The 20,271-nt window shown below is 44.9% G+C and overlaps 2 protein-coding genes across 3 annotated transcripts in view; one reads left to right on the plus strand and one right to left on the minus strand.

Moving 5' to 3' along the window:
* Nucleotides 1-1,205, plus strand: part of KDM3A (lysine demethylase 3A) — a 31,322-nt gene extending 30,117 nt beyond the window's left edge. For both annotated transcript variants that reach the window (XM_069796194.1, XM_009924042.2), the window contains one exon: nucleotides 462-1,205. In XM_069796194.1, the coding sequence (XP_069652295.1) occupies nucleotides 462-542 (81 nt within the window). In that variant the 3' untranslated portion in view covers nucleotides 543-1,205. The remainder of the gene's footprint in view (nucleotides 1-461) is intronic.
* A 2,722-nt stretch (nucleotides 1,206-3,927) lies between these two features.
* On the minus strand, nucleotides 3,928-18,816 carry CHMP3 (charged multivesicular body protein 3). The gene is made up of 6 exons (XM_069796256.1): nucleotides 18,659-18,816; nucleotides 13,770-13,830; nucleotides 9,421-9,600; nucleotides 6,687-6,808; nucleotides 5,467-5,581; nucleotides 3,928-4,492 (listed from the first exon to the last, which is right to left on the minus strand). The coding sequence occupies exons 1-6, from the start codon at nucleotides 18,701-18,703 to the stop codon at nucleotides 4,359-4,361; spliced, it is 657 nt and encodes a 218-aa protein (XP_069652357.1). The 5' UTR covers nucleotides 18,704-18,816; the 3' UTR covers nucleotides 3,928-4,358.
* Nucleotides 18,817-20,271: the final 1,455 nt, after the last annotated feature.

Genomic DNA, 20,271 nt, shown 5'->3' on the forward strand with positions numbered 1-20,271 from the left:
CACCAAACCCATAAGGGGTGGGTGTGTCCACACAACCCAAGTTGCTTTCATGTTCAGATCAGCTTTAATGCATTGGATCTTGAAGAGGAATTTCCATAGGCTTTTGAATTGTAACTGATTTTTAGTAGTTTTGAGGAAACCTTCTGAAGCTTCTCCTGAGATTCTTTCGAAATGTTTCCTTCTCCTTTTTCTTTTGTTTTCCTTCTAGCTGAGCTTGCAATACTCTCCTCAGGCTACAGGGTTTCAGTTTATATCCTGTTAGAATTTGAACCTTATTTTCACAAGTTAGTGACTTACATGAAGGTCGTGCAGATGAGCGCATTTAAACTGAACGGAGAGCTGTATGGGCTGTGGGGATGTGGGGAAGTTGTGCAGGTGTCTTCTGCACGTCAGAGGCTTCCAACCTGACCCTAACCATGCTGTTTACTTGTAAAACTGAACACCTTCTCTCTTCCTCCTAGGTGAAGAATGTCATATACCATGCTGTTAAAGATGCAGTTGGGATACTGAGGGCTAATGAATCCAGCCTTAGCAGACCGTAAAGTAGAAAGCCTTAACCACACACTATGAAACAGAAGCACTGGCAGCTGTTTTAACTACTCAGTCAGGACCTCTGTGGACTTTGAGATTATATGAATGTTACCTCATCTTCCTTTCAGCAGTACCAGAGGATCGTGGTACTATGTTCTGTGTATTCTTCCAATGTTTACAAACCTGATATGTATATGTAGTAATATGTATGGACTGTGGCATACTGTGAATGCTCAGTTGCAATAGAACTTTATATGGAGTTGCTCTCCAGACTGTACAAAATACCTCCTATAGAACTGTCGGAATCTATTCCAAATTACTCATTTGAAAAATATTATTCAAGATGTTGTAAAGCCCAATTTTTAAAATTTATTTTGGGGTGGGAGGAAGTATGGAGTCACCCAAGTTAATAACCAATTTACATAAAAATAAGAATGCAGTTCTGGAATTTCACATTAACATAGAACTAGCATTTAAAAGTAGCTTTAAGCTATTGTATAGTAACATAGAGATGGGGGTTAACCATCTTTAGGTAAATGTATTTAAATTTCTAAATGTTAAGAGAAACTTTTAATCAAATGTCTTCTGTTTGAAACTGCTCTTTAATTTGAACTGATGTTTGATTCTCTGGTTTTTAACACTGAATGGACTACATAAAATTCTTCTATTTCAGATATTGTTCCTTGCCTGGCTTCTTCAATTGACTCTTTGAAATGCAATTAATTTGATGCAGTGCTTTGAAACGCAAAAGCAAGTTGTGTATCATATACTGCTTTTAATGTATCTGAAGGGTTAGGGTATTGAATTCAGCGATCTGTCTAGCAGATCTGTCTTACAGCTTTTTTTTGGTTAACCAAAGCATGACTTAGTTTGACTACTGCTTCTCAGCCAATGCCAGTACTGTGGTCTGTATCAAATGAGTTTTGCAGCTTCAGTCTTAAATGGCACACACATAGCTCCACAATTACTTAGAGAAAGACTGAAAACATCATCAAACTTAAAACAGGCACAGGCTTCAAGAGTGGAAAAAGCACATCTCTCATCGAACATAAGATAAAATGAACCCTTCTGTTCTTCAGTGTCCTTTCCAGCACTGAAGTGTGCAGGATAGCTGTTGGGAAGAGCCAGGCAGAAGGGGAACTTCCTAGTTAGCAACAAATTGCCAAACTGTGCAAATCTGTGCAAATTTCCCCTCCCTGTAGTACTTCACCTGCAACTAATGATCAGCATTAACTGTTCTGTTGCAGGTGACAGTTTTGGTGTTTTGTGGTTGTTTTTTTTTGTTTTGGGTTTTTTGGGGTTTTGTTTTTTTGTTTGTTGTTTTTTGTTGGTTTGGTTTGTTGTTTTTTTTTTTTCAAAGAAACTTCCTCTTACCCATCCCTCAGTATCTGAAGCGGAGCAGAGGCTGCAGTGACTTGCAGGGAGTAAGTCTCTCGGGTCAGAATGAAGTGGGCTCATGAAAGGTTTGTCTGTTGTGAATAGGTGCATCTGCTTCCTGCCTCAAAATTGAGACAAAAGCAGGCCCCCAGAGCAACTGAAGCAGCAGAACAGAAACACAAATGAAGTTGGTGTGTGGTTACTGTCTGGCCTGGGCTGTCTGTGTACCTTCATGTGTTGGGTCTGTGGATCTTTAGGTGACCATTAACAGCTCAATGTGTCAAGATCCATAGTGCTGGGCGAGGAACTGAGGCAATGCAAGTGCTGCAGTGTTCTCCTTGTGCAGGGAAATGTTCTGGTTCACTTGGCTTATGCTGTTAGCAGAATTTAAGCTCAGCAACACTTTGTCCCTGTGTTCAGTGAGAACTCCTCTCCACTGCTACTTGCTGAGGCCTCTGACAGCAAATAGACTGGCTTGTTTCTAGTTGCTTCAGCTGGCTTTCCTGAGGAAGAGCAATAAAACCTTGATTTGGCATTTCATGCTTCAACTAGTTAAGTAGTCTTAAAGACAATGAATGTTCTTTCTTGCAGTATCAAGTCTGAAGTAAATGAAATAAAGCAGTCTAATTGCGTTTCTTGGAGCCAGCTGGAGTATTTGTGTGGAGCTGGAGTACAGGCACCTTACCTCCCAGCCAGTGAAATGAGTCACCACCCTGATCTTATATGCACTTATGTATGTATCAAAAGACCCATTGCTGACATTGGATTTTGAACTTTCTTACCAATGTGCTATTGTTCCATCTGTTTTTATTGCACCTGTTATCTACCCCATCTTACTGACTCTTCAGCTGCTTTTTTTTCTTCCTGATCTGTCCTCTCTGGATTTTTAAGACCACAAGAAACAAACTGTCCCATTTGCCTGTTCTTGTTAACGTTTGGGGTGGAGATGGAAGGCTTGAATCACACAGTTCTCCAAAAGAGTGTGCAGCCCTGGGGTTACTTTGCTGCTGCAGCTGTGCCTGTATTTGCCACCCACTGGTGTGAGGGTGAACAGCACTTGGCCCCTCTGCTATTTATGGCTGAAACTGGAAGTTGTTGGACACCCTCCAGGCATCCGTGTGCCTTGTCTGTTCCTCTGCCCTTGGAATACAATTATTTATAGACTTACCAAAAGAAAGCTAAGTCTTTCCTAAAATTAGAAACTCTTTCCTTTGCCTGTGAGGTTCTTGTGGCATTGACATGTTCTGCTAAGAGAGTGGATACTTGCTTTGTAAACTGAAGTTGCCTAAAGTTTTTCCGAGAGACACCTCTCCTTTGACCCTAAAAACATGTAATGTAAGCAGCAGATGGCTTTTCACCACTTCTGGTTGTGGGATAGTGAAGTGATAGTGCCTGGAATGATAAAGAGTGTGTTCAGACAGCTGAAGTGAGCCTCCTGTTTGGTGCAGTACTGCAGTGACTAACAAAATACCTGATGAAGATCTCTGGCTAGCAACTGTTTGCCTCTACAGCTGCTGTATTCCATTACTGGGTTTGCAGATAAGTGAGGTGGGGAACAAATGCTGCTGCTCTGCAGCTGCGATGGGCCACAACTGTTCTCAGAAGCCTGGTGTGTACCAGGTTTAATTTTTATAAATCTTGAAAGATGGAAAAAGGTAATTATGTGGATCAGACCTGCCCAACCGCTGTCTCAAGAGCACTGCACATCACCTCCCTAGGCCTGGCCCCTGCCTCAGGGTCCAGTGAAACTCCACTGGTACCATCATGTGCCAGGGCCCACCTCCTACCTCTGCCAACTGATTTCTCATCACCTTAACCCCATGAACATCCCATGCTGGGGCAGAGCTGGAACAGAGCAGCTACTTAACAGCTGCTCTGACTGAAAGCTTTTCTTTAACTAGGCGGTGAAGGCCCTAACTGTGCTAAAGAAAAAAAAAAAACAAACAGGTATTTAAAACCAAGAGGGACCTGTTAGAGGTAGATAGTACAATGATGCAGACTGAACTGATGCATGGCAGCAACCGTTAAAAGCAGCTTTAATAAAATCTGTAGTGATTCGGAAAAACAAAAACCTTACACCACTGAAGGTTTTTGGTAGCAGATTACACCAAAGTGCCTTTTAGGGAAAGATGCTACTTGAAGCTAAGAATGTATTTCAGGACTTTATATCTAAAAACACCTAACATTACACCACCATTGCCATTTCACCACAGCCTCTCACAGGGCAGATGGGCTGAACAGAAAACAGTAAGATAATCTGTACAGACTGCACTCCCCAAGAAGAAGTATATTACAGTAGTTTCTTGGAGAATACAATCCCCAGGAACAGAAAAAAAAGTTTTATATATTATATAAAGTATTCTCACATATTAAGTTTTGCATTCTGAAGGTAGGACAGAATATCCCATTGCAAAACAAAAAAGGCAAACTGTACACATTCATTTTCATCCTTAGCTACGGAGGGTAGCTAATCGTGACTGCATTGCTTCAATGTCTTCCTCCTCATCAACAGCAGCGGCCGCTCCCATGGGTTCGGGCTCCGGAAGAGCATCTGTGACTTTACTAGGTGCTTTACCCAAGGCCCCTGCAAACAACACGCAGGCTTGTTAGTGTGCATCACCTCTTGATTTAGCAATGAGCAGCTTTTGGGTACATCTGAAATAATTCAACCAGTCGCTTCTGGTAGAGGTCACGCATCAGAACTGTTTGAGCTGATCAGCCCTGGGCTGTTGGCTGACATGCAGCAGAACTGACTGTCAGACCCTCCCCAGCCTCTGTGGCTGCAGTCAAGCCAGGGAGGAGCTCCCACCGCCCACCTGCTGGGAAGGGAGCTGCTCCCAGCCAGGAAACAGGATGGAAAAAAGGAAAGCAGGATGTGAGAAACAAGGGAAGGCGACAAGCCAGGGCCTGGGGAACTGGGCTTTCAGCACCTTCCAGCTGAACATGGCTCCAGTACCTGCATTTGTCACGCCACTAGAAATTCAGGTAAGGAGCATTCTAAGCATTACCTAAGTCAAATTACTAACACAGCAGATCACTACTTCATCAGCTGTAAGGCAGAAGCTTGGGGTTTGGGGTGGGTTTTGGTTTTAAGGGGGGTTTTTTGTTTGTTTTGTCTGGTTTCCACACCTCCTACAACTCAAGACACTAACAGTGTTTTACAGTCAGGAATCACAACATAGCCTCAGACTCAAGGCAATGCAGCCAAGTTTATTTCCTGGCTTCATTAATTATAGTATACCTAGTCAATCATATAAATTTCACCTTGTTAAGAGGATCCACTGTACAGACAAACACGGATCTGTTAAAGCCTCAATTACAGAACTGCACAGACATCAGCTGATGCGTATTACCTATGTTTTACTGAACCGCACCAGTGTTCTCAGCCAGTATGCCCTGAGAAACCAGTCTGTCAGAGCACTCTGCCTATTAGCAAAGGCGAAGACGCCACTGGGAGAATGCCGTTAAGTCAGAATAGACGAAGATTTAAATTGCTGCGTCTTGTTGAGCAGAGCAGGGGCCAGGCTCTGCTCTCAGCAAACACACACAAAAACTCACCAGCTGTAATTTCAAAAAGGATTTTGTCAATTTCCATCTCGGCTTCCTCTTCCATTTCCTCCTGATCCTCCAGGCTTTCAAAGGTGTCCTCCAGCATTTCCTCTATAATACCAGCCTAGCAGAAAACAAAAAGGCAGCGTGTGATGCCCTTGGAAACAGCAGGGTAAGAGGACGCACTTCCTACTTTGGAGATCAGGTTACGCCTATCCAGGCATTTAACAACTGCCTGCTCACTGCTCCAGCTTTCTGGATCAAGGCTCTCCTCTTGCATAAGGGTTGGCCAACACACTTGCCTATGGTTTAAGCACATATCTGTGCAACTGGTGCACAGGAAAAGCGGTAAGAAAATTGAAGATTAAATACACATGTTCTCACTTTGAAACCCTCAAGCTATTATTCCTTGTTGCTCCATGCCTAAACACCGACAACCCAGCTTGCTCTAAGAATGCAAAGTACAACTGCAGACTTCAGTCATGAAGCATAAATTGTGTAATACGCTGTAAAATTAGCATTTGACATAGGTTCCCTTTTTTCTCTCTGCGTTTGAAAATGTTCCTCTGCAGGGCCTGCAACCTGCACAATGGTAAAATTCTGATTTGAAATAAACAGTCTAGAGTGGTAAGAAGGGGAAAAAGCAATTTTGGTAGTTGAAAAAATAATCAGAGCACTTTCATCACATGGAGACAATAAGCTAGATGTTTTAAACCCAGGATCAGACTAGCCATCTTGCCTAAGATGGGACTTTCAGCTTCCCACTCCACAATAGCCTGTGGTGGGTCTTTCTGAATATATATTTTCATCCCTGAAATCAGGAAGTTCAGTTTCCCCCAGAACAAACAGAAGCTCAGGGATACAGGCAGTCACTAGGCACAAATCCTGCTGTGAGCCTCAGTCTCCCCCAGCCCTTGGAACCAGGATGACCAAGCCATAACCGCTCTGTACGGGGACCGATCTTCCTCCTTCCATCCTCAACCTGAGCAGCTTTTTTCAGCTTCAAGCTTTACACCAAATGTGTTGTAGGTATTGCCGAGTCAGGTTTTCCCCACATACTTACACTAACTTGCTAGAAAGTCCCCAGCCATTGATGTGCTCCTTTAATTTGTGATTGTCAGAGTTCACAGAAGCCCTCTGACAAAGGGGCCACCTAAGCAGTCACACAGCACTCCAGCACGCCGAACAACCACCTCTTACCCAGGTCTTATTTATGTTGTAGATCTCACCTTCATCATCTCTTTGGACAACTCCCTCATCGTTGCTTGGATTTCAGGGATTTTTACTAGATTTTGCATAGCTTTCATGACTTCTGTGCTCTTCTGCAACGAACCTGCTACTCTCAGGACAGCTGTGAAGGAGAGGCATAGAGAAAGCTTGACGGATCCCTGCACCACCAAAAGCAGAGAAATTATATCCTTCCTACATGGATAGAAACTTGTTTGCATTTATAGGCAATTTAATTAAAAAAAGAAACGGACATCCTGCTGCTTCATTCTTGTCTGCCTTCCTGGAAAGCTCAACTCCTACCCACATTGGGGAAAAAAATAAGTTTCTAGCAAAGATACTGGTCCTGTATGATTACCTGGAGCAATCCAAATTGCCTGCAGAAAGATTTCAACCCACTTGCCCTCCAGTTCATAACAAGAGATCCCTGAGGAGCTCTGCTCCTCAGCAGTCAGAAGTCTTGCTGAGGGTTTCCCCAGCAGAGCTTGTCCAGCTCCACGTCTGACTGCTGACCAAACGAGCGACCCTCTGCCCCATGCTGGGTAGAGGAAGCTAACTCTGGCAGAAGTTCTACTACAACAGTTTCACATCAAACAGTAAGCTAGAAAATTAATACCGAAGCAGATAAGCAGGAAATCAGTGTAATTTAAATTGAATTTAACAATACTCTTTCCAGAGGCTATTCTCATAATATAGCTTATAAGCTCTTCTCATATACGTCGATATACCAAGATCAAAATGTAATAATTAAGGGTACTTTGAGGTTCTTGAATTGTGCCATCCTAACTGCACAGCTTCCTAGTCATGGAGAACTTACCTGTTTGTATATAAAATGGTCACTCCTTAACGAAGCAAAATGAAGGTACAGCATATATTATTTTTCATTTTAATACTTAATTTCTTTAAGAACATTACAAGCGTAATGTTAACAAACTAACAGAAACCTTGCCTTTAGCAGTCATTTCCCAAGATGAAGCAAGCTAATAGAAGCCTCAGACTGAATTCTAGATTCCTTCCTATTGCTCAGGTAAGGATATCAGAACATTCCCAGTAAGATGAAGGTGCTGGTAGCGGTAATCAGGAAGAGGCTGCTTTGAGTTTTTCCTTTTAAAGGACACTTCAAGCTGCAAGGATGGCTACTGCTTCCCTTTCCTGAATGAGGTACATGGGAGCAACATTTGACCTGTTCTAAGATTACACTTAAGGTTCACGTTGCAACTGCTGATTTATCACTCATCTAGTGTTAAAATCTACTAGCAACCAGCTTGGATAATGCTGGGGTGGGGGCAATACTCTGACATTTCAGTAGCATGTTAACATCCACCAAGTCTTTCCCTGTCTTTAATGCTTTCTGCTCTGCTCTTGTTATAGGCTAAAATGCTCTAAGGTATGGAAAATACTGAAGAAAGTCTATCACAACAGATTTCTGATGTGGATAAGGAATGAGGGAAATATGCTGGTACTCAGGGAGCACAAAGGACCAAGTAGGGTTTACAGAGACCTAGGTATTAAGCTGCAGGGCAAACCAATTCATCCACATCAAGGAAATCAAACACTGCCTCCCCATCTCCATTTAGGACTTGGTAAGTGTCTTAAGACTCTTGCTAGAGAAACATTTACAAGATGAAGGGAATTCTACTGAAGGAAATAAACTTCACATTACAGATCCTGTCCAAATCAGTAACAACAGGCTCCACAAGGATACAGGGTTATTAGGCACGCATTCAAACTGTTGAGGAAGGCACACTGAAAACGTGCCCCAAATTACTAGAAGAGAGTTCTGTTTCACAGCACGTGATTCTCCTGCAACCCTCAGGCTCTGAGGAGAGGTGTTAGGTTATCTGTTGAGTAGCTAATCAGGGGGAACACAGAGAGCCAGCAAGGATCTAGGGAACAATGAGGGGTAGGAACCCTACGAAGACAACTGGGAGCTCTGGGGAGCTACTACTCCAGAGCCCAGGGTGGGAAACCCATCCAGACAGGGCAGTGGGGAAACATCCTGCAGGCTGAAGGCGGGTATTGCCTACAGGAATATAGGACTCGTTACAGAATGCGAGGGAAAAGAGCATGTTTGGACTCAGGAAAAACTTATTATGGATCTTTTAAGGGGACTGCAGGAATGTGACTGAACATGAGAAACTTATTAGGGGTGTTCAGGGGAACGGCCAAAGGTAGAAAATGGGAGGGATCGAGATGGACCAGGGAACACACAAACTTCAGGGGCCTACTGGACCAGGTACCAGCAGCTCAGGCAGAGGAGGAGATCTGGGGCCAGTTACCAGATAGCTGGCCAGCTTAGACTGAAGGTCTGAGAGCAGCTACTGGAACAACCCATGTATTGTCTGTGTGTGTATATATGTGTTCTACTAGTGGACCTCAGTCCCAGTCAGCTGAAGAGGAAGACCAGGACTGAGCTGTCCATGTTTGTGCGAAAGCTGCGTGTGTTTACATGAGTGCTGGTAAAGGCACTGCTGTGAGCCTCTGTGGGTGCGTGTGCCTACTGGGAACAGGTTCTTGGCCTGGCTGGATGCGGGGATGTGGAACTGTAGCAGCTTCACACCTCTGGGACTGCTACAGGAGGAATTTCCCTGCGTCCTGAAGCCCACTGGAATCAGCTGCCTTTCACAGAGTAGGACTACTTCCAAACTCAAGCTCTGCCTGCATTTGGCCTCAGTTCTAAAAATGGAAACCCAGACCTCACCTCTAAAGCTAGAAGCGCTCAGTAGTTGTTCTTACCGAGCTGATTCTTCATCCCCATGAGAACAGAGTTCATGTGAGCTTTGGATGCATAGAGTTTGCTTACGGCCTTTCGAGAGCGGATCAGTTCCTTCGCCAAGATCACACACACATCTTTCTGACCCTTTTTGGCAGCATCCTTTATTGACCGCTTCACCTTCTCCTCTTCTCTCTGGATATCTGGAGTACAGAAAAACACAGCAAATAATGACAAACTGCTAAGGATATGGAAGAGAAACCAGTCATTTGTTGGGGTGTATTTTCAATGCAAAGAATTGTTTCTGCTTGATTTCAGATTCCCTCTGTTACAAAAAGACCTTCTTCTAGGCTGATTTACATGTTAGCTAATTAATTCAACTAAATATTAGTAGGAAAATTCTCATTACTAAACATCCAGCTCTGTATCTTCCTTTGCAGTTAAGAGTACTGTAAAGGACTGTCCAGGAATATCACTGCACAAAGCTGAGCTAAGACAAATTCTTATGAAACAAAAAAGATCCAGTAAGAACAAAGCACTCTGAGATGACTAATTGACTTACAACTTCAGAATAACTTCCTGACAATTAAACTGGCCTGATATAAGTATGTATGTGTGTGTGTATACACACACATACACACAAATATACACACACAGTTTAAGGCTGCTGTATCGATTTCCTGCCTACAAGATTACCTCTTGTCACAAGGAGTTTAAAACTAATTGTGTCAGAAGATGGACAGGCATTTTACCAGCAAAAAGACTTACCTGTCAGACTACATTCAAAGCTTAACCTATATGCCCACTTTCAAGTGAATCTGAGGGCTGTTGTGGGCAAAACTGTCCTCACTATTTCTAAACCCCTGAATTATGTCTTTCTGAAAAAAAAAAAATACATTCAGAAAAATTGTAGAAGGCTGATCTCATGGAGACTAGAAAGCTTTTGATATACACTGCCTTTAAAAAAAAAAAGCATAACCACTTATACAGTGAATTTATAAGGATGCATCCACAACTTTTTAGAACCACAGACTTGTTTATTACTGCCAAAAAAAGCCTTAATTCTTGCAGATAGGCTTAATTATTCCCCCCATCAGGCACAATTCATTTAGCCTCAACTGGATACCCAACCAAGTCTATACTTGTACTTAAGGAGTTAAGGTCTTGAGTTTCTGCTGCTCATGCTTTAAATACACGTGCATTAAGTATTCGTATAAACTGGCATATTCAAATTATAAGCTGGCTGGCGCCAAAGCTATGGATAATTTATCAGCAAAAACTAGTAAGCTGGCAAATCGTTAGATATAACTTAAAATGGCCTGTTCAAAGTCTCCTGATATCCAGCTTCGTGCAACAGCTTTTTAGAAGTGCATGCTGGAACAGGAATACTCAACTAAGCCTGTACTAAGTAAGCACCAAATAGCTGGATCTGAAATATTATACACTAAATAGGCTTCCTTAAATAACATCAGTTTCTCTAGCAAATCTGATGTGACTGTTCATATGTCTATGTCTGCCTTGTCCGATAACACTGGCTGTGTACAGCAGAAGCCAGGTACCTCAAAAAAAAACTCAGAGTAAGAAATCCAGGAATAATCAGGGGCTGTATCAACCCCCTTCCTTTTCCAGACTCAGCAATAAATTAGCCACTGATGAAATACGGCTCTAAGTTAGTCTGTAAAAAAATCATCCCAAAGTAAATAAAGATCAGATAGCAAGGGTTAGGCACACTTTCCTGCAAAAAGCTGAACCACATGAACAATTCTTTCTAGCAATGACTTTGTTCAAATTCGGTTTTGTCTGAGCCTTCTTGATTTATACCAGACCAAAATTACATGTGAGCAAGAATCAGAAGTTGCCCTTTTATAAAAACAAAGGGTTCAACGCACACTTTTTGGCACATGCTGACTTGGAGACTTTGACGCAGCTTCTCACATGGGAGTTAATGAACCCTGTACTCAAGATGAGTCATTCTCTTAGTATCATTCAATGGCGTCTTTATTGTGAAGGACTGGCAGAAATCTCTACGATCATAATCAGAGAAACATACTCCTTGCTGCTTCCCAACTAGTATTTGCAGAAACATCACAAGCTTGAAGACATCTGTAGGTCAGAGTCCCAGCATATCAGAACAGGTAAGAAACAGCTGAAGTGGTAGAGCAGAAAATAGAAAGCACCAGGAGTACTCCAGCAGTACTGAGGAATTATGACATTCGCTTTTGTCAGGCTAAAAACAACCACAAGTATTGTGTTACTACATCCAAACTAGCACAGGGTGGCCCCATACTCGAGTGAATGCTTTCATGCTCGCATGACGAACTGCTGAATATGATAGGGGTGGCACAAATATGCAAGAACAGTCAACTCTGTCTTTGAAGGTCAATGCCAGCTATGCACCTCTAGTGAGCCAAAGTCACTACACCAGTCCCTCTGCAGCACTACCAAGCACAACAGAGGCACAAAGCAGTCCAAAGCACCTGCGAGAGGGACTTGCAAGCTCAGTAAAGCACAAAGTTACTTTATAACTCAAAAAAATTCAATTCTGAAGTCACAAGGATACCCTTCATTTCTTCAAACCTTCCAAGCCCTCAGAAGCAACCTACACCAAATAGAAATCACTACAGAAGCAAGAGTCTAACAACAGATGGTTTGAAACAGTGCGTTGCTATATGAGTAGCTGCGCTGACTGGGCGAGCCCAGTGTTCGAGTGATCCAAGCCCACTCCGTTCATCCCAGGTGAATCTGAGTGTTGCCATATCAAAATACATCTAGCACAGCCTTCCCCAGGGAAACTAAGACAGGTCCCAGCTCAGCATCCTTACTCAAAGATCGCAGCAATTTCCTGCGTAAGTCTCAACTGAAATGATAAAAGGCATGGCAGAATCCAACTACAGTGGGTAATTTTTGGAAGAAAACCTTTAGTGGCATGTGGCTGTCATCTTTCAGCAGCAGCCTGCTAGCCTGGTAAGTGTCCAGCAGATCCACATACTTCCACAGCTGACACTTGGTAAGATGTGAAATCCTAGCACAATATGGGCATTATGAACATATTCTGTACTTCATTTTAATGGGAATTACCAGAATAGCAGATGGTTAGCAGTTACTATAAGCTCTCACGTGCTGAACTGTATTTCTTTGAACATAACACTCTGAAATACATATACAGACAAGTTTAGAGCTCTTAAAATAATGAGATTTACAACCACATCAAAATACTAGACTACCACATAACCCAATATCTATATAGGCCATTAGAAGTATTACAGCTTGCATAAAGTTGCGAGAAAAACAAAATTTCAAGAAACCATCAATAGTGAACACATGGGTAGTTTGCTCCCATGGAAGATGTGGCTTCCAAAACACACTTTGCTAACAAGATCAGGCACATTTCAGTTGCTCTGTGCCCAATACAGCCATACAAAGTGCCTTGGAGAATGCAAAACAATTCACAAGCATAACGAACATCACTGTACATTGGTTTTCCCGGAAAAGGCATAAAGCCTGTTCCTCATTTTACAGTTGAGGACAATGACAGACTTTGTGCTACACAAGCATCTCTCTCCAACCAACTCAGACAAATCTACAAGTGGGAGAACACATGAACCCTGCTAGCTTACTCCAGAAGTGTGGGGCTGGGGAGGAAAGGGGGAAGGGAGAACATACACCTTGAGTCACTCAAACAGGCATGTGCCTAATAACCAGACACTGACACAAAATATCCTTTACCAGCACATACCATGGACCAATCCTGAGGGCAGTGTAGCAGACAAAAAGCAGAAAATAGAATCTAGCCCCAAACCTATTTTCAGATTCTGGGAAGGTGGGCAGAGGAGAGTAAAAGAAACTGAACTAGCAGCAGTGTAATAATAAGCAACTCCTCTGCTTTTCAAGACCTCTTCAGAAGCATAATGTCCATAATTTAATAGCAAAACACCCACTGAGAAAAGTCTTTTTTTTCCTCTCTCCTGTTTGCAATTTTCCCAAGCTGACAGCAAGCTACTTTTGTTTAGCACATGTACTTCCTGCCAGTATACACCTGTGGAACATGTGGAATTACATACCACACTGATACTATTCATTAAATCAATGTGGGTGAAATTCTGGATAGTAAGTCTAATTCATCTTATCAAATGGGATTTAAGAGCATTATGTCTTACTGGAAGGATACAATATTCAGGTTCTTTTTGAAAATTTTACTTGGAGAACTTTACAACGATGGCATTTTGTAACACAGACAGTCTGGCCCTGGGATCACATTTGTCTTCCTTTATTCCAGATGCAATAGAGTACCCCAGGTTATTAGATTTCACAGCCTCCCCCAATTAAAGGCAGACAGGGAAAGGAAAAAAAAAAATGAGACATAAGTACAAACCTCTGATCTGTCTATCAATCACTCTCATTTCTTTCCTTATCTTCAAGGACCATTCATTGACCTTAAAAAGAGAAAGTGAGAGTTACTTGAAATTCCAACTTTAAAACTATGCTTTTATACTTTCATGTAACTTAACCATCCAATATCGAAAGCACTTCAAAATGCACAAGGTTTAAGTTATGAGTGATGTTTAAACATTTCATTATTCAAATAGTAAAAAAAAAAACCCAAACCACATTACAGAGGTACCACAGATTATCGCACTCCTCTTAACATTCAGACAAGGAGTTAAGTAGGACACAATTGTGAATCAGAGACGCTCACTGCCTGGCTAATTTCCCACATCAGAGTGACATCGCTGTACAGAGGAAACTTGCTTGCAGGAGACTTCAGCATGCAGTAGAAACTTTGGCACAGGATGACAGCACTAAGAGCAGTACTACCCATTTCAGTCAGAAGGATCCCCAGGGGGTCTCCAAGCCAACCTCCTACTCAAAGCAGGACCAAGTTCAGACAGGTTGCTCGGGGCCTCGTCCATTGAGTTTTGACACTGTCCGAGGGCAGAGACTTTACAGCCGCTCCAGGCATCTGTTCCAGCACTAATCACTCCTGTGGTGTAGAACTTTCCTCATGTCCAATTCAAAATTCTCTTCTGGCCACCTGTGGCTGTAGCCCCTTTCCTGTCACTGGGCACACCTGAAAAAGTACCTGGCTCTGTCTTTGCTTACAACCCTGTTAGAGGCAGTGAAAGGCTTTAGACCCTTTGCTTTTCTTTCTCCAAGCTAAATCAAGCCCAGTTCCCTCAGTTTCTCCTCCTGTGTCATGGGCTCCAGTCCTCCACCATCATGCTGGCCCTCTGCTGCACTGTCCCCAGTTTGTTGATATCCTTATCGCACTGGGTGCCCAAACCAGGATGCTGTTTTGCAGGTGTGGCCTCATTAATGCCAAATGTAGCAGAGTAATTGAACAAGCATTTGCCTCAACATGATGATTACAGCTTGCCAATGCAGCCCAGTTTGCCCTCATTGCCACAAAGGTGCACTGCTAGCTCATGTTTATTATCCACGGGAAGCCCAGGTCCCTTCCTGCAGAGTTGCTGCCCAGCCAGCCCCAGGCTGCACAACCCCACGTGCAGGGATGGTTTTCCCACGTGTACAACCTCGCATTGCTCAACATCGTGAGGTTCCTGCTGGCCCATTCCTCCCGCTTGCTCAGGTCCCTCTGCACGGCAGCTCTGCCCTCCAGCTTCCCTTCCCTTGCTTTTGGTGGGGGGTTCAAACACAGCCACCTCCTCTACGGCTTCCCTCCTGGGACTTGCCAAGATCTCTCTGTTCCAGAACTCCTGGCTCCCCCAACACTGGGTGCTGAAGGAGGTGGGGAGCACCACTTGTCCCGACCACCCCTCCAGGGAAGTGGAGACACCAGACAGGCAGCAGCTGCCAGACACCCAGCTGAGAACTGGAAGCACTTGTGGCAAATAGAGAAGCAGAGAGTGGCTATACAACACCAGAATCAAGAATCAGGAGATAACACTAGCACAGGAACAGAGTGGAAGCTCTGCTGCTACTTTTATTAGCAGCAGTACAGATTTTGCACAGTATCTAAAAAAAAAAAACAAAAAACTAAAAAAAAAATCCTAAAAAAAACATCTATTAAGATGACCTCTAGTTCATGGATCCACTTGCACCCTGTACATGCCAGTGCACAGGCCACTCAAGAAGTCTAGTTGACTGTATGAATAGTTTCATATGAAAATTGCCTTGATTTTTATGTGATTTTTTTTACTCAAGTAAAAAGCTTTCATCTACCCAAATAAGCTTTATAACAGAACTGTAAAGAGTGTTCTTCAGCGTATGAGCCCAGCAGAGCAAGATGGATTCTTAGACCCTCACCGGTCTCCAAAGAAACACTCTCAGTCACAATGAACAAGACCATGTTTTGACTACAGAAAACCACCACCATCCAAGTTGCCCAAGCATAAAACCTGCTGCAAAAAAACCCAAACCCAAAAGCCCTGCAGAGCTCTGTGCGTGCACATTACAGGTGTGCAGAAGTTTTGAAGGGGTTTCAGAAAGCTCCTGTACCTTTAATTGAATCCTGGTTTATTACAGGGAAAAAACAAAAAAAACACCCTTATTACAGGGAAAAAAACAAAAAAACCACCCAACCCTTCCACGACTGACTGCAGCCTCCTCTCTTGTTCTTCAGAACACAGCAGAAAACGTGAGGTACATTCATTCCTCACCTTGATAAGAAGCTAAGAAGGTCTCTCTTTTGAGTATGCCGACACTAGAGGGAGAAAAGCAGGGGGAAGAGACTGTGGTAAAACACGACTGAACTCTGGCTGGCCAAGTGTCATGTCTCAAATGTAACATCTTCCAGAGATTTGCTCTACAACTTGTATTCTAGAACAAGCCAACATGTATTAAGCCTTCATGTCCAAGCACAATCGGCAACTGTCAAATGAACTACAGCAGGATTCACAGATTCTGTCTCTGTGATGCACAACCCAGCACAAAGACACCATTAAACCACAACTGGCCGTATATTGTCATCAATCCCTGCTAACTCTGACAGCAGAAAACTCTGATAGCTCATCCCTAGTACTGCCCAGGAATAAACTGCTTCACACAACTGTCCTCATGAAGGCAGAGCTGGATGCTTCTTTATTCCCTGGTCTTCCCAACGCTAATCACCAGTTTTGCTTATAAGAGGAGGAAGAAATCCCATTGACTCTCATCTAGACTACTGCATGCTTTCAATTATGTGAGACACAGCAATTTATTGAGCAGTAAAGAAGCTATATTGGTGATCTCGCACCGGACACCAGGGTTACGGCTATGAACCACAGCACAATGCAGACCAGAGGTAGCAATACTTGGAATAGGAGTACTTTGGCCAACTAAGCAAGGCTAATTACCCCAAGCACAACTCCACGCTGATGAAGCTATTTTGCTTCCATTTCCAACATAAACAAAAACGTCATTCTCACAGCACTGCACCACAACAGAGGGTCAGCCAGCAAAACACTAAGCTGAAATAATCCACTTGGACTACACTGGAGGAAAAACACTTTTTAAGCTCAAACAGTCCAGGCATGGCATTAAATGTATAGTAGGCCCCCAGACTTAGACAGGCTGAAATGCATCACTAGCTTCTCACAAGGACTGAAGATGTTTGCCTTGTATCATTCATAAATAAACTCTCTCCCATCAACAGAGAGTGAGCATACAAGCAAACCCAGGGCAAACCACTGCCACTACAAAAATCTCAACCTCTTCCCATCATCAGCCACCTCCTGTGGTGCTTGGATTGCTTTTGCTAGCCCTACTCAGGGACAGTATCTTGTGTGCGGCTGCTGGCAGACACAAGGAAGTGGTGCTGTTTCCCTGTCATCTAGTAAGCAGAACTACTTCTTTTTCCTTCTAAAGCTGCAGTTAGATACAGCAGGAAAGAAATTTCTTACTAGCAATGGGTTTCTCAATATCACTGTTATAGCCTGTGAAGTCATCATGCCAGCCTGCAACCCAAGAGCGCGCTCATGACAGCAAGATGACCCATGTCATTTCTCCCTAAGGGTCAGACACACCTGTTTTCTAGTACCTTTGCAGGCTTTTCTGCAAACATCTCAAAGGTGACCCACAGACATGCTGTGTTACCGGAAAACACAAGCTTGTCAGTTACAGAAGGCAAAAGAGTGGTTATCAGTCATGAAATAACAAGAACTTATCAGTGCAACATAACCACACTGTATGGGTTAAACGGTTGTCTGCTGCTTTATCCCATCACTGAAAGCCGCAGTCTCTAAATGTCAGTTCTTTCTGTGGCATCTTCCAATGCTGCTTGTGAACTTAGGAAACTATAACCAACCCACGTGGCTCCGACACAAATAGAGGAGGAAGGGAAAGTACACAATCAAAGGTATATTCCTCATCTAACGCTATCATCCAACAAGCAACGACTACAGGCTACTCCTCGGGACTCAGCTGCTACAAAGCAGCAGGGAATATCTGTGACAGTGCACATCTTCTAAACCTTCAATTTTGGTGTCTGTAATCCTTCCCCTTTTGCTTTTTTAGTACCTCTAACGTATTTGATCTTTCCCCCCCACCAAATAGCAGATTTTTTTTATTAACACGTTAGTAGTGATTTATGAAAGGCAACAGTCAAATCCACCAGTATCTTGATTATTTCATCACACTGTGACATTACAAATCTGTGGGTAGAAGGAAGCAAAGCTTACACAGTTTGTCTGCAGACTCAAACGCCCCCCCCCCAGTCCCAATATTTCAGCTATTCATATTTTTAAGACTACCTTCCCAACAGGAGCTGGAGGCCCCTAACGAAGCCGGAGAGCTAGAAGCCATGGAAGGCAGCTAACAGCAAGCCAAAAAACCCAGGAGCCGCTGACTAAGCCTCCCCAAACCACGGCACCTAGGACGCATCGCTCCTTTGGCTACTGCATCGCTCCTTTGGCTACTGCTCCTGCGGCCCTGTGAAGCAGCCCCCCCCCGGTCTCTCCACACCCGCAGGGAGCAGGAGCTCTCTGACAGCGGACCGAGCGCGTTAAGAAGCTGCTGCATTTCGGAAGAACCGAAGTAACCGAGGGCGGGTGCCCCCGGCCCGCTTGGGGACAGACTAGGGAGGCTCCTCGCCTGCTGCCCAGGCCCACCCGCCGGGACAGAGCTCTCCAGGGCACGCCGGCCTCTCCCCCCCGGCCTCGGAGTCAGTCCCGGGGCGGCTGTAGGCAGGCGAGCCCCCCGGCTCCGCGGTGCCTGGCCCAGGCCCAGGCCCAGGCCGGCCCCGGCCCCGCCGCAGCCCCCGCCCGGCGCCATGGCAACGCCACACACCTAGGCCGCCGCCCCCCCCGGCCGCCTCCAGGGTCTCACCAGCTCCTTGGGCGGCTTCTCAGGGGTCTTCCCGAAGAGGCCCATGGCGGCAGCCGCCCCGCGCCGCCCGGCCCCGCCGGGTTCGGGTTCCGGTTCCGGTTCCCGTTCCCGTTCCTGTCAGGGGTCGGCGATCCCCACTGCGCATGCGGCGCCGGCCACTCCCGACTCCGCCCCTTTATCACGCATGCGCACGCCGCCGCCCGCACCGCCCATGCGCCGCCGGTGCGGGAAGGACTGGGGATGCCTAAGCAGTCGCGCCCCGCCCCTGCGCCCCGCCCCTGGGCGGGGTCATCAACGGCAGTCGGGCGCAGCCACGCTTCACACGGCCCCGCTCCGCTTCACACGGCCCCAAGGAGTACCTCCCGCCCGCGCCGTGTGGAAAGGGGTGTGTGGAGGCCGTGAGAGGGTTCGGCCGCCGCCCTTACACTGCCCGGGCCCCTTCTCCGACCGTAGGACGGTGGCACGGCAAAGGGGACCGGCAGGAGTTTAGGGTGGGCCGGTGCAGTTGAGAGCGATAAAAGCAGGTGCCGGAGGAGGTTAGGTCACCGCCTGTCCTCGCCCCGTCACACAGGCTGCAGGAAAGCACAGTTTTTATAGAATCTAGTCGTGCAAGGGCTGACACCAGCTACACTTTGTATCTTTCCCCTGCTGCCCAGGGAAGGCCTGGAGGGTACCTGAAGAGAAGCAGCACCGAAGACGTTGCCTGCCTCGTCTTCAGCTGCCAGGGCTCTTTCAGAGATGCCCCACCAGTGAGGCCTGGCTCATCTCCACCCCCTGCCATCCTTTCCGCAGCAAAGGGCAGGTAACCTGACCAAAATTAGTGGACAGCTTGGAGCCACCCTGCTGGGTGCTGCGGGGTGAGCTCCAGCAAGTCACTCCCATCTCCTTACGCCCCAATGCACAAGCTGAGACACAGGACTAGAAATAATCACTGATGCACAGAAAGAGTGCAAAAGCTTAGGAAGAAAAAGGTGCTATTAGCTTAATCTCGCTCCAATACCTTACAATTATACTTACCCTCGTTATTTAATTCCCAGAGAAAGACATTTTAATAACAGTTACAAAGATGTACAGTTCACCTCTGTCTTTTTTCCTTCCAAAACCTAATGCAGAACAAAGACAGATCTAAACACGGTTTGGAAAGAAGAGCTTTCGTTTTGGACTGGGTTCCTGCAGTGGGAAAGCCAGTGTAACAAACCAGTAATTGCTGAAACTGAGACTGGCAAAGACCTTCAGAGATGATCTAAATCCACCCTCTCCTAATAGCAGCACAAAACACCCATCACCTTCATTAAACCTACTGAAATAAGTAACTTCACATCAATCGTTTGACATTTTGTTTACAGTTGGTCACCAGCTTTCAGGCATGAGGTGTCAGAGCATAAAACACTATGTCAAGAATGTTTAGCATCTCAGTTAACTCAAGACACTTTACAAATACTAGCACAACCCAGCCCAGCAAGGCAAAACAAGCCATCAGCGGAACTGCTGACCTTGATATAGGCACAGTCTTCGCTCTGTTCTCCGGATTTTGAACTGTCAACGCGTTGGGTAAGGGCTGTCTGAGATTCTGCACTCCACAGAAAACAATCGTACTTGGATGCTTCTGCTGC

This window comes from Haliaeetus albicilla, chromosome 1 (assembly GCF_947461875.1).
Source record: "Haliaeetus albicilla chromosome 1, bHalAlb1.1, whole genome shotgun sequence".
Classification (NCBI taxonomy): domain Eukaryota; kingdom Metazoa; phylum Chordata; class Aves; order Accipitriformes; family Accipitridae; genus Haliaeetus; species Haliaeetus albicilla.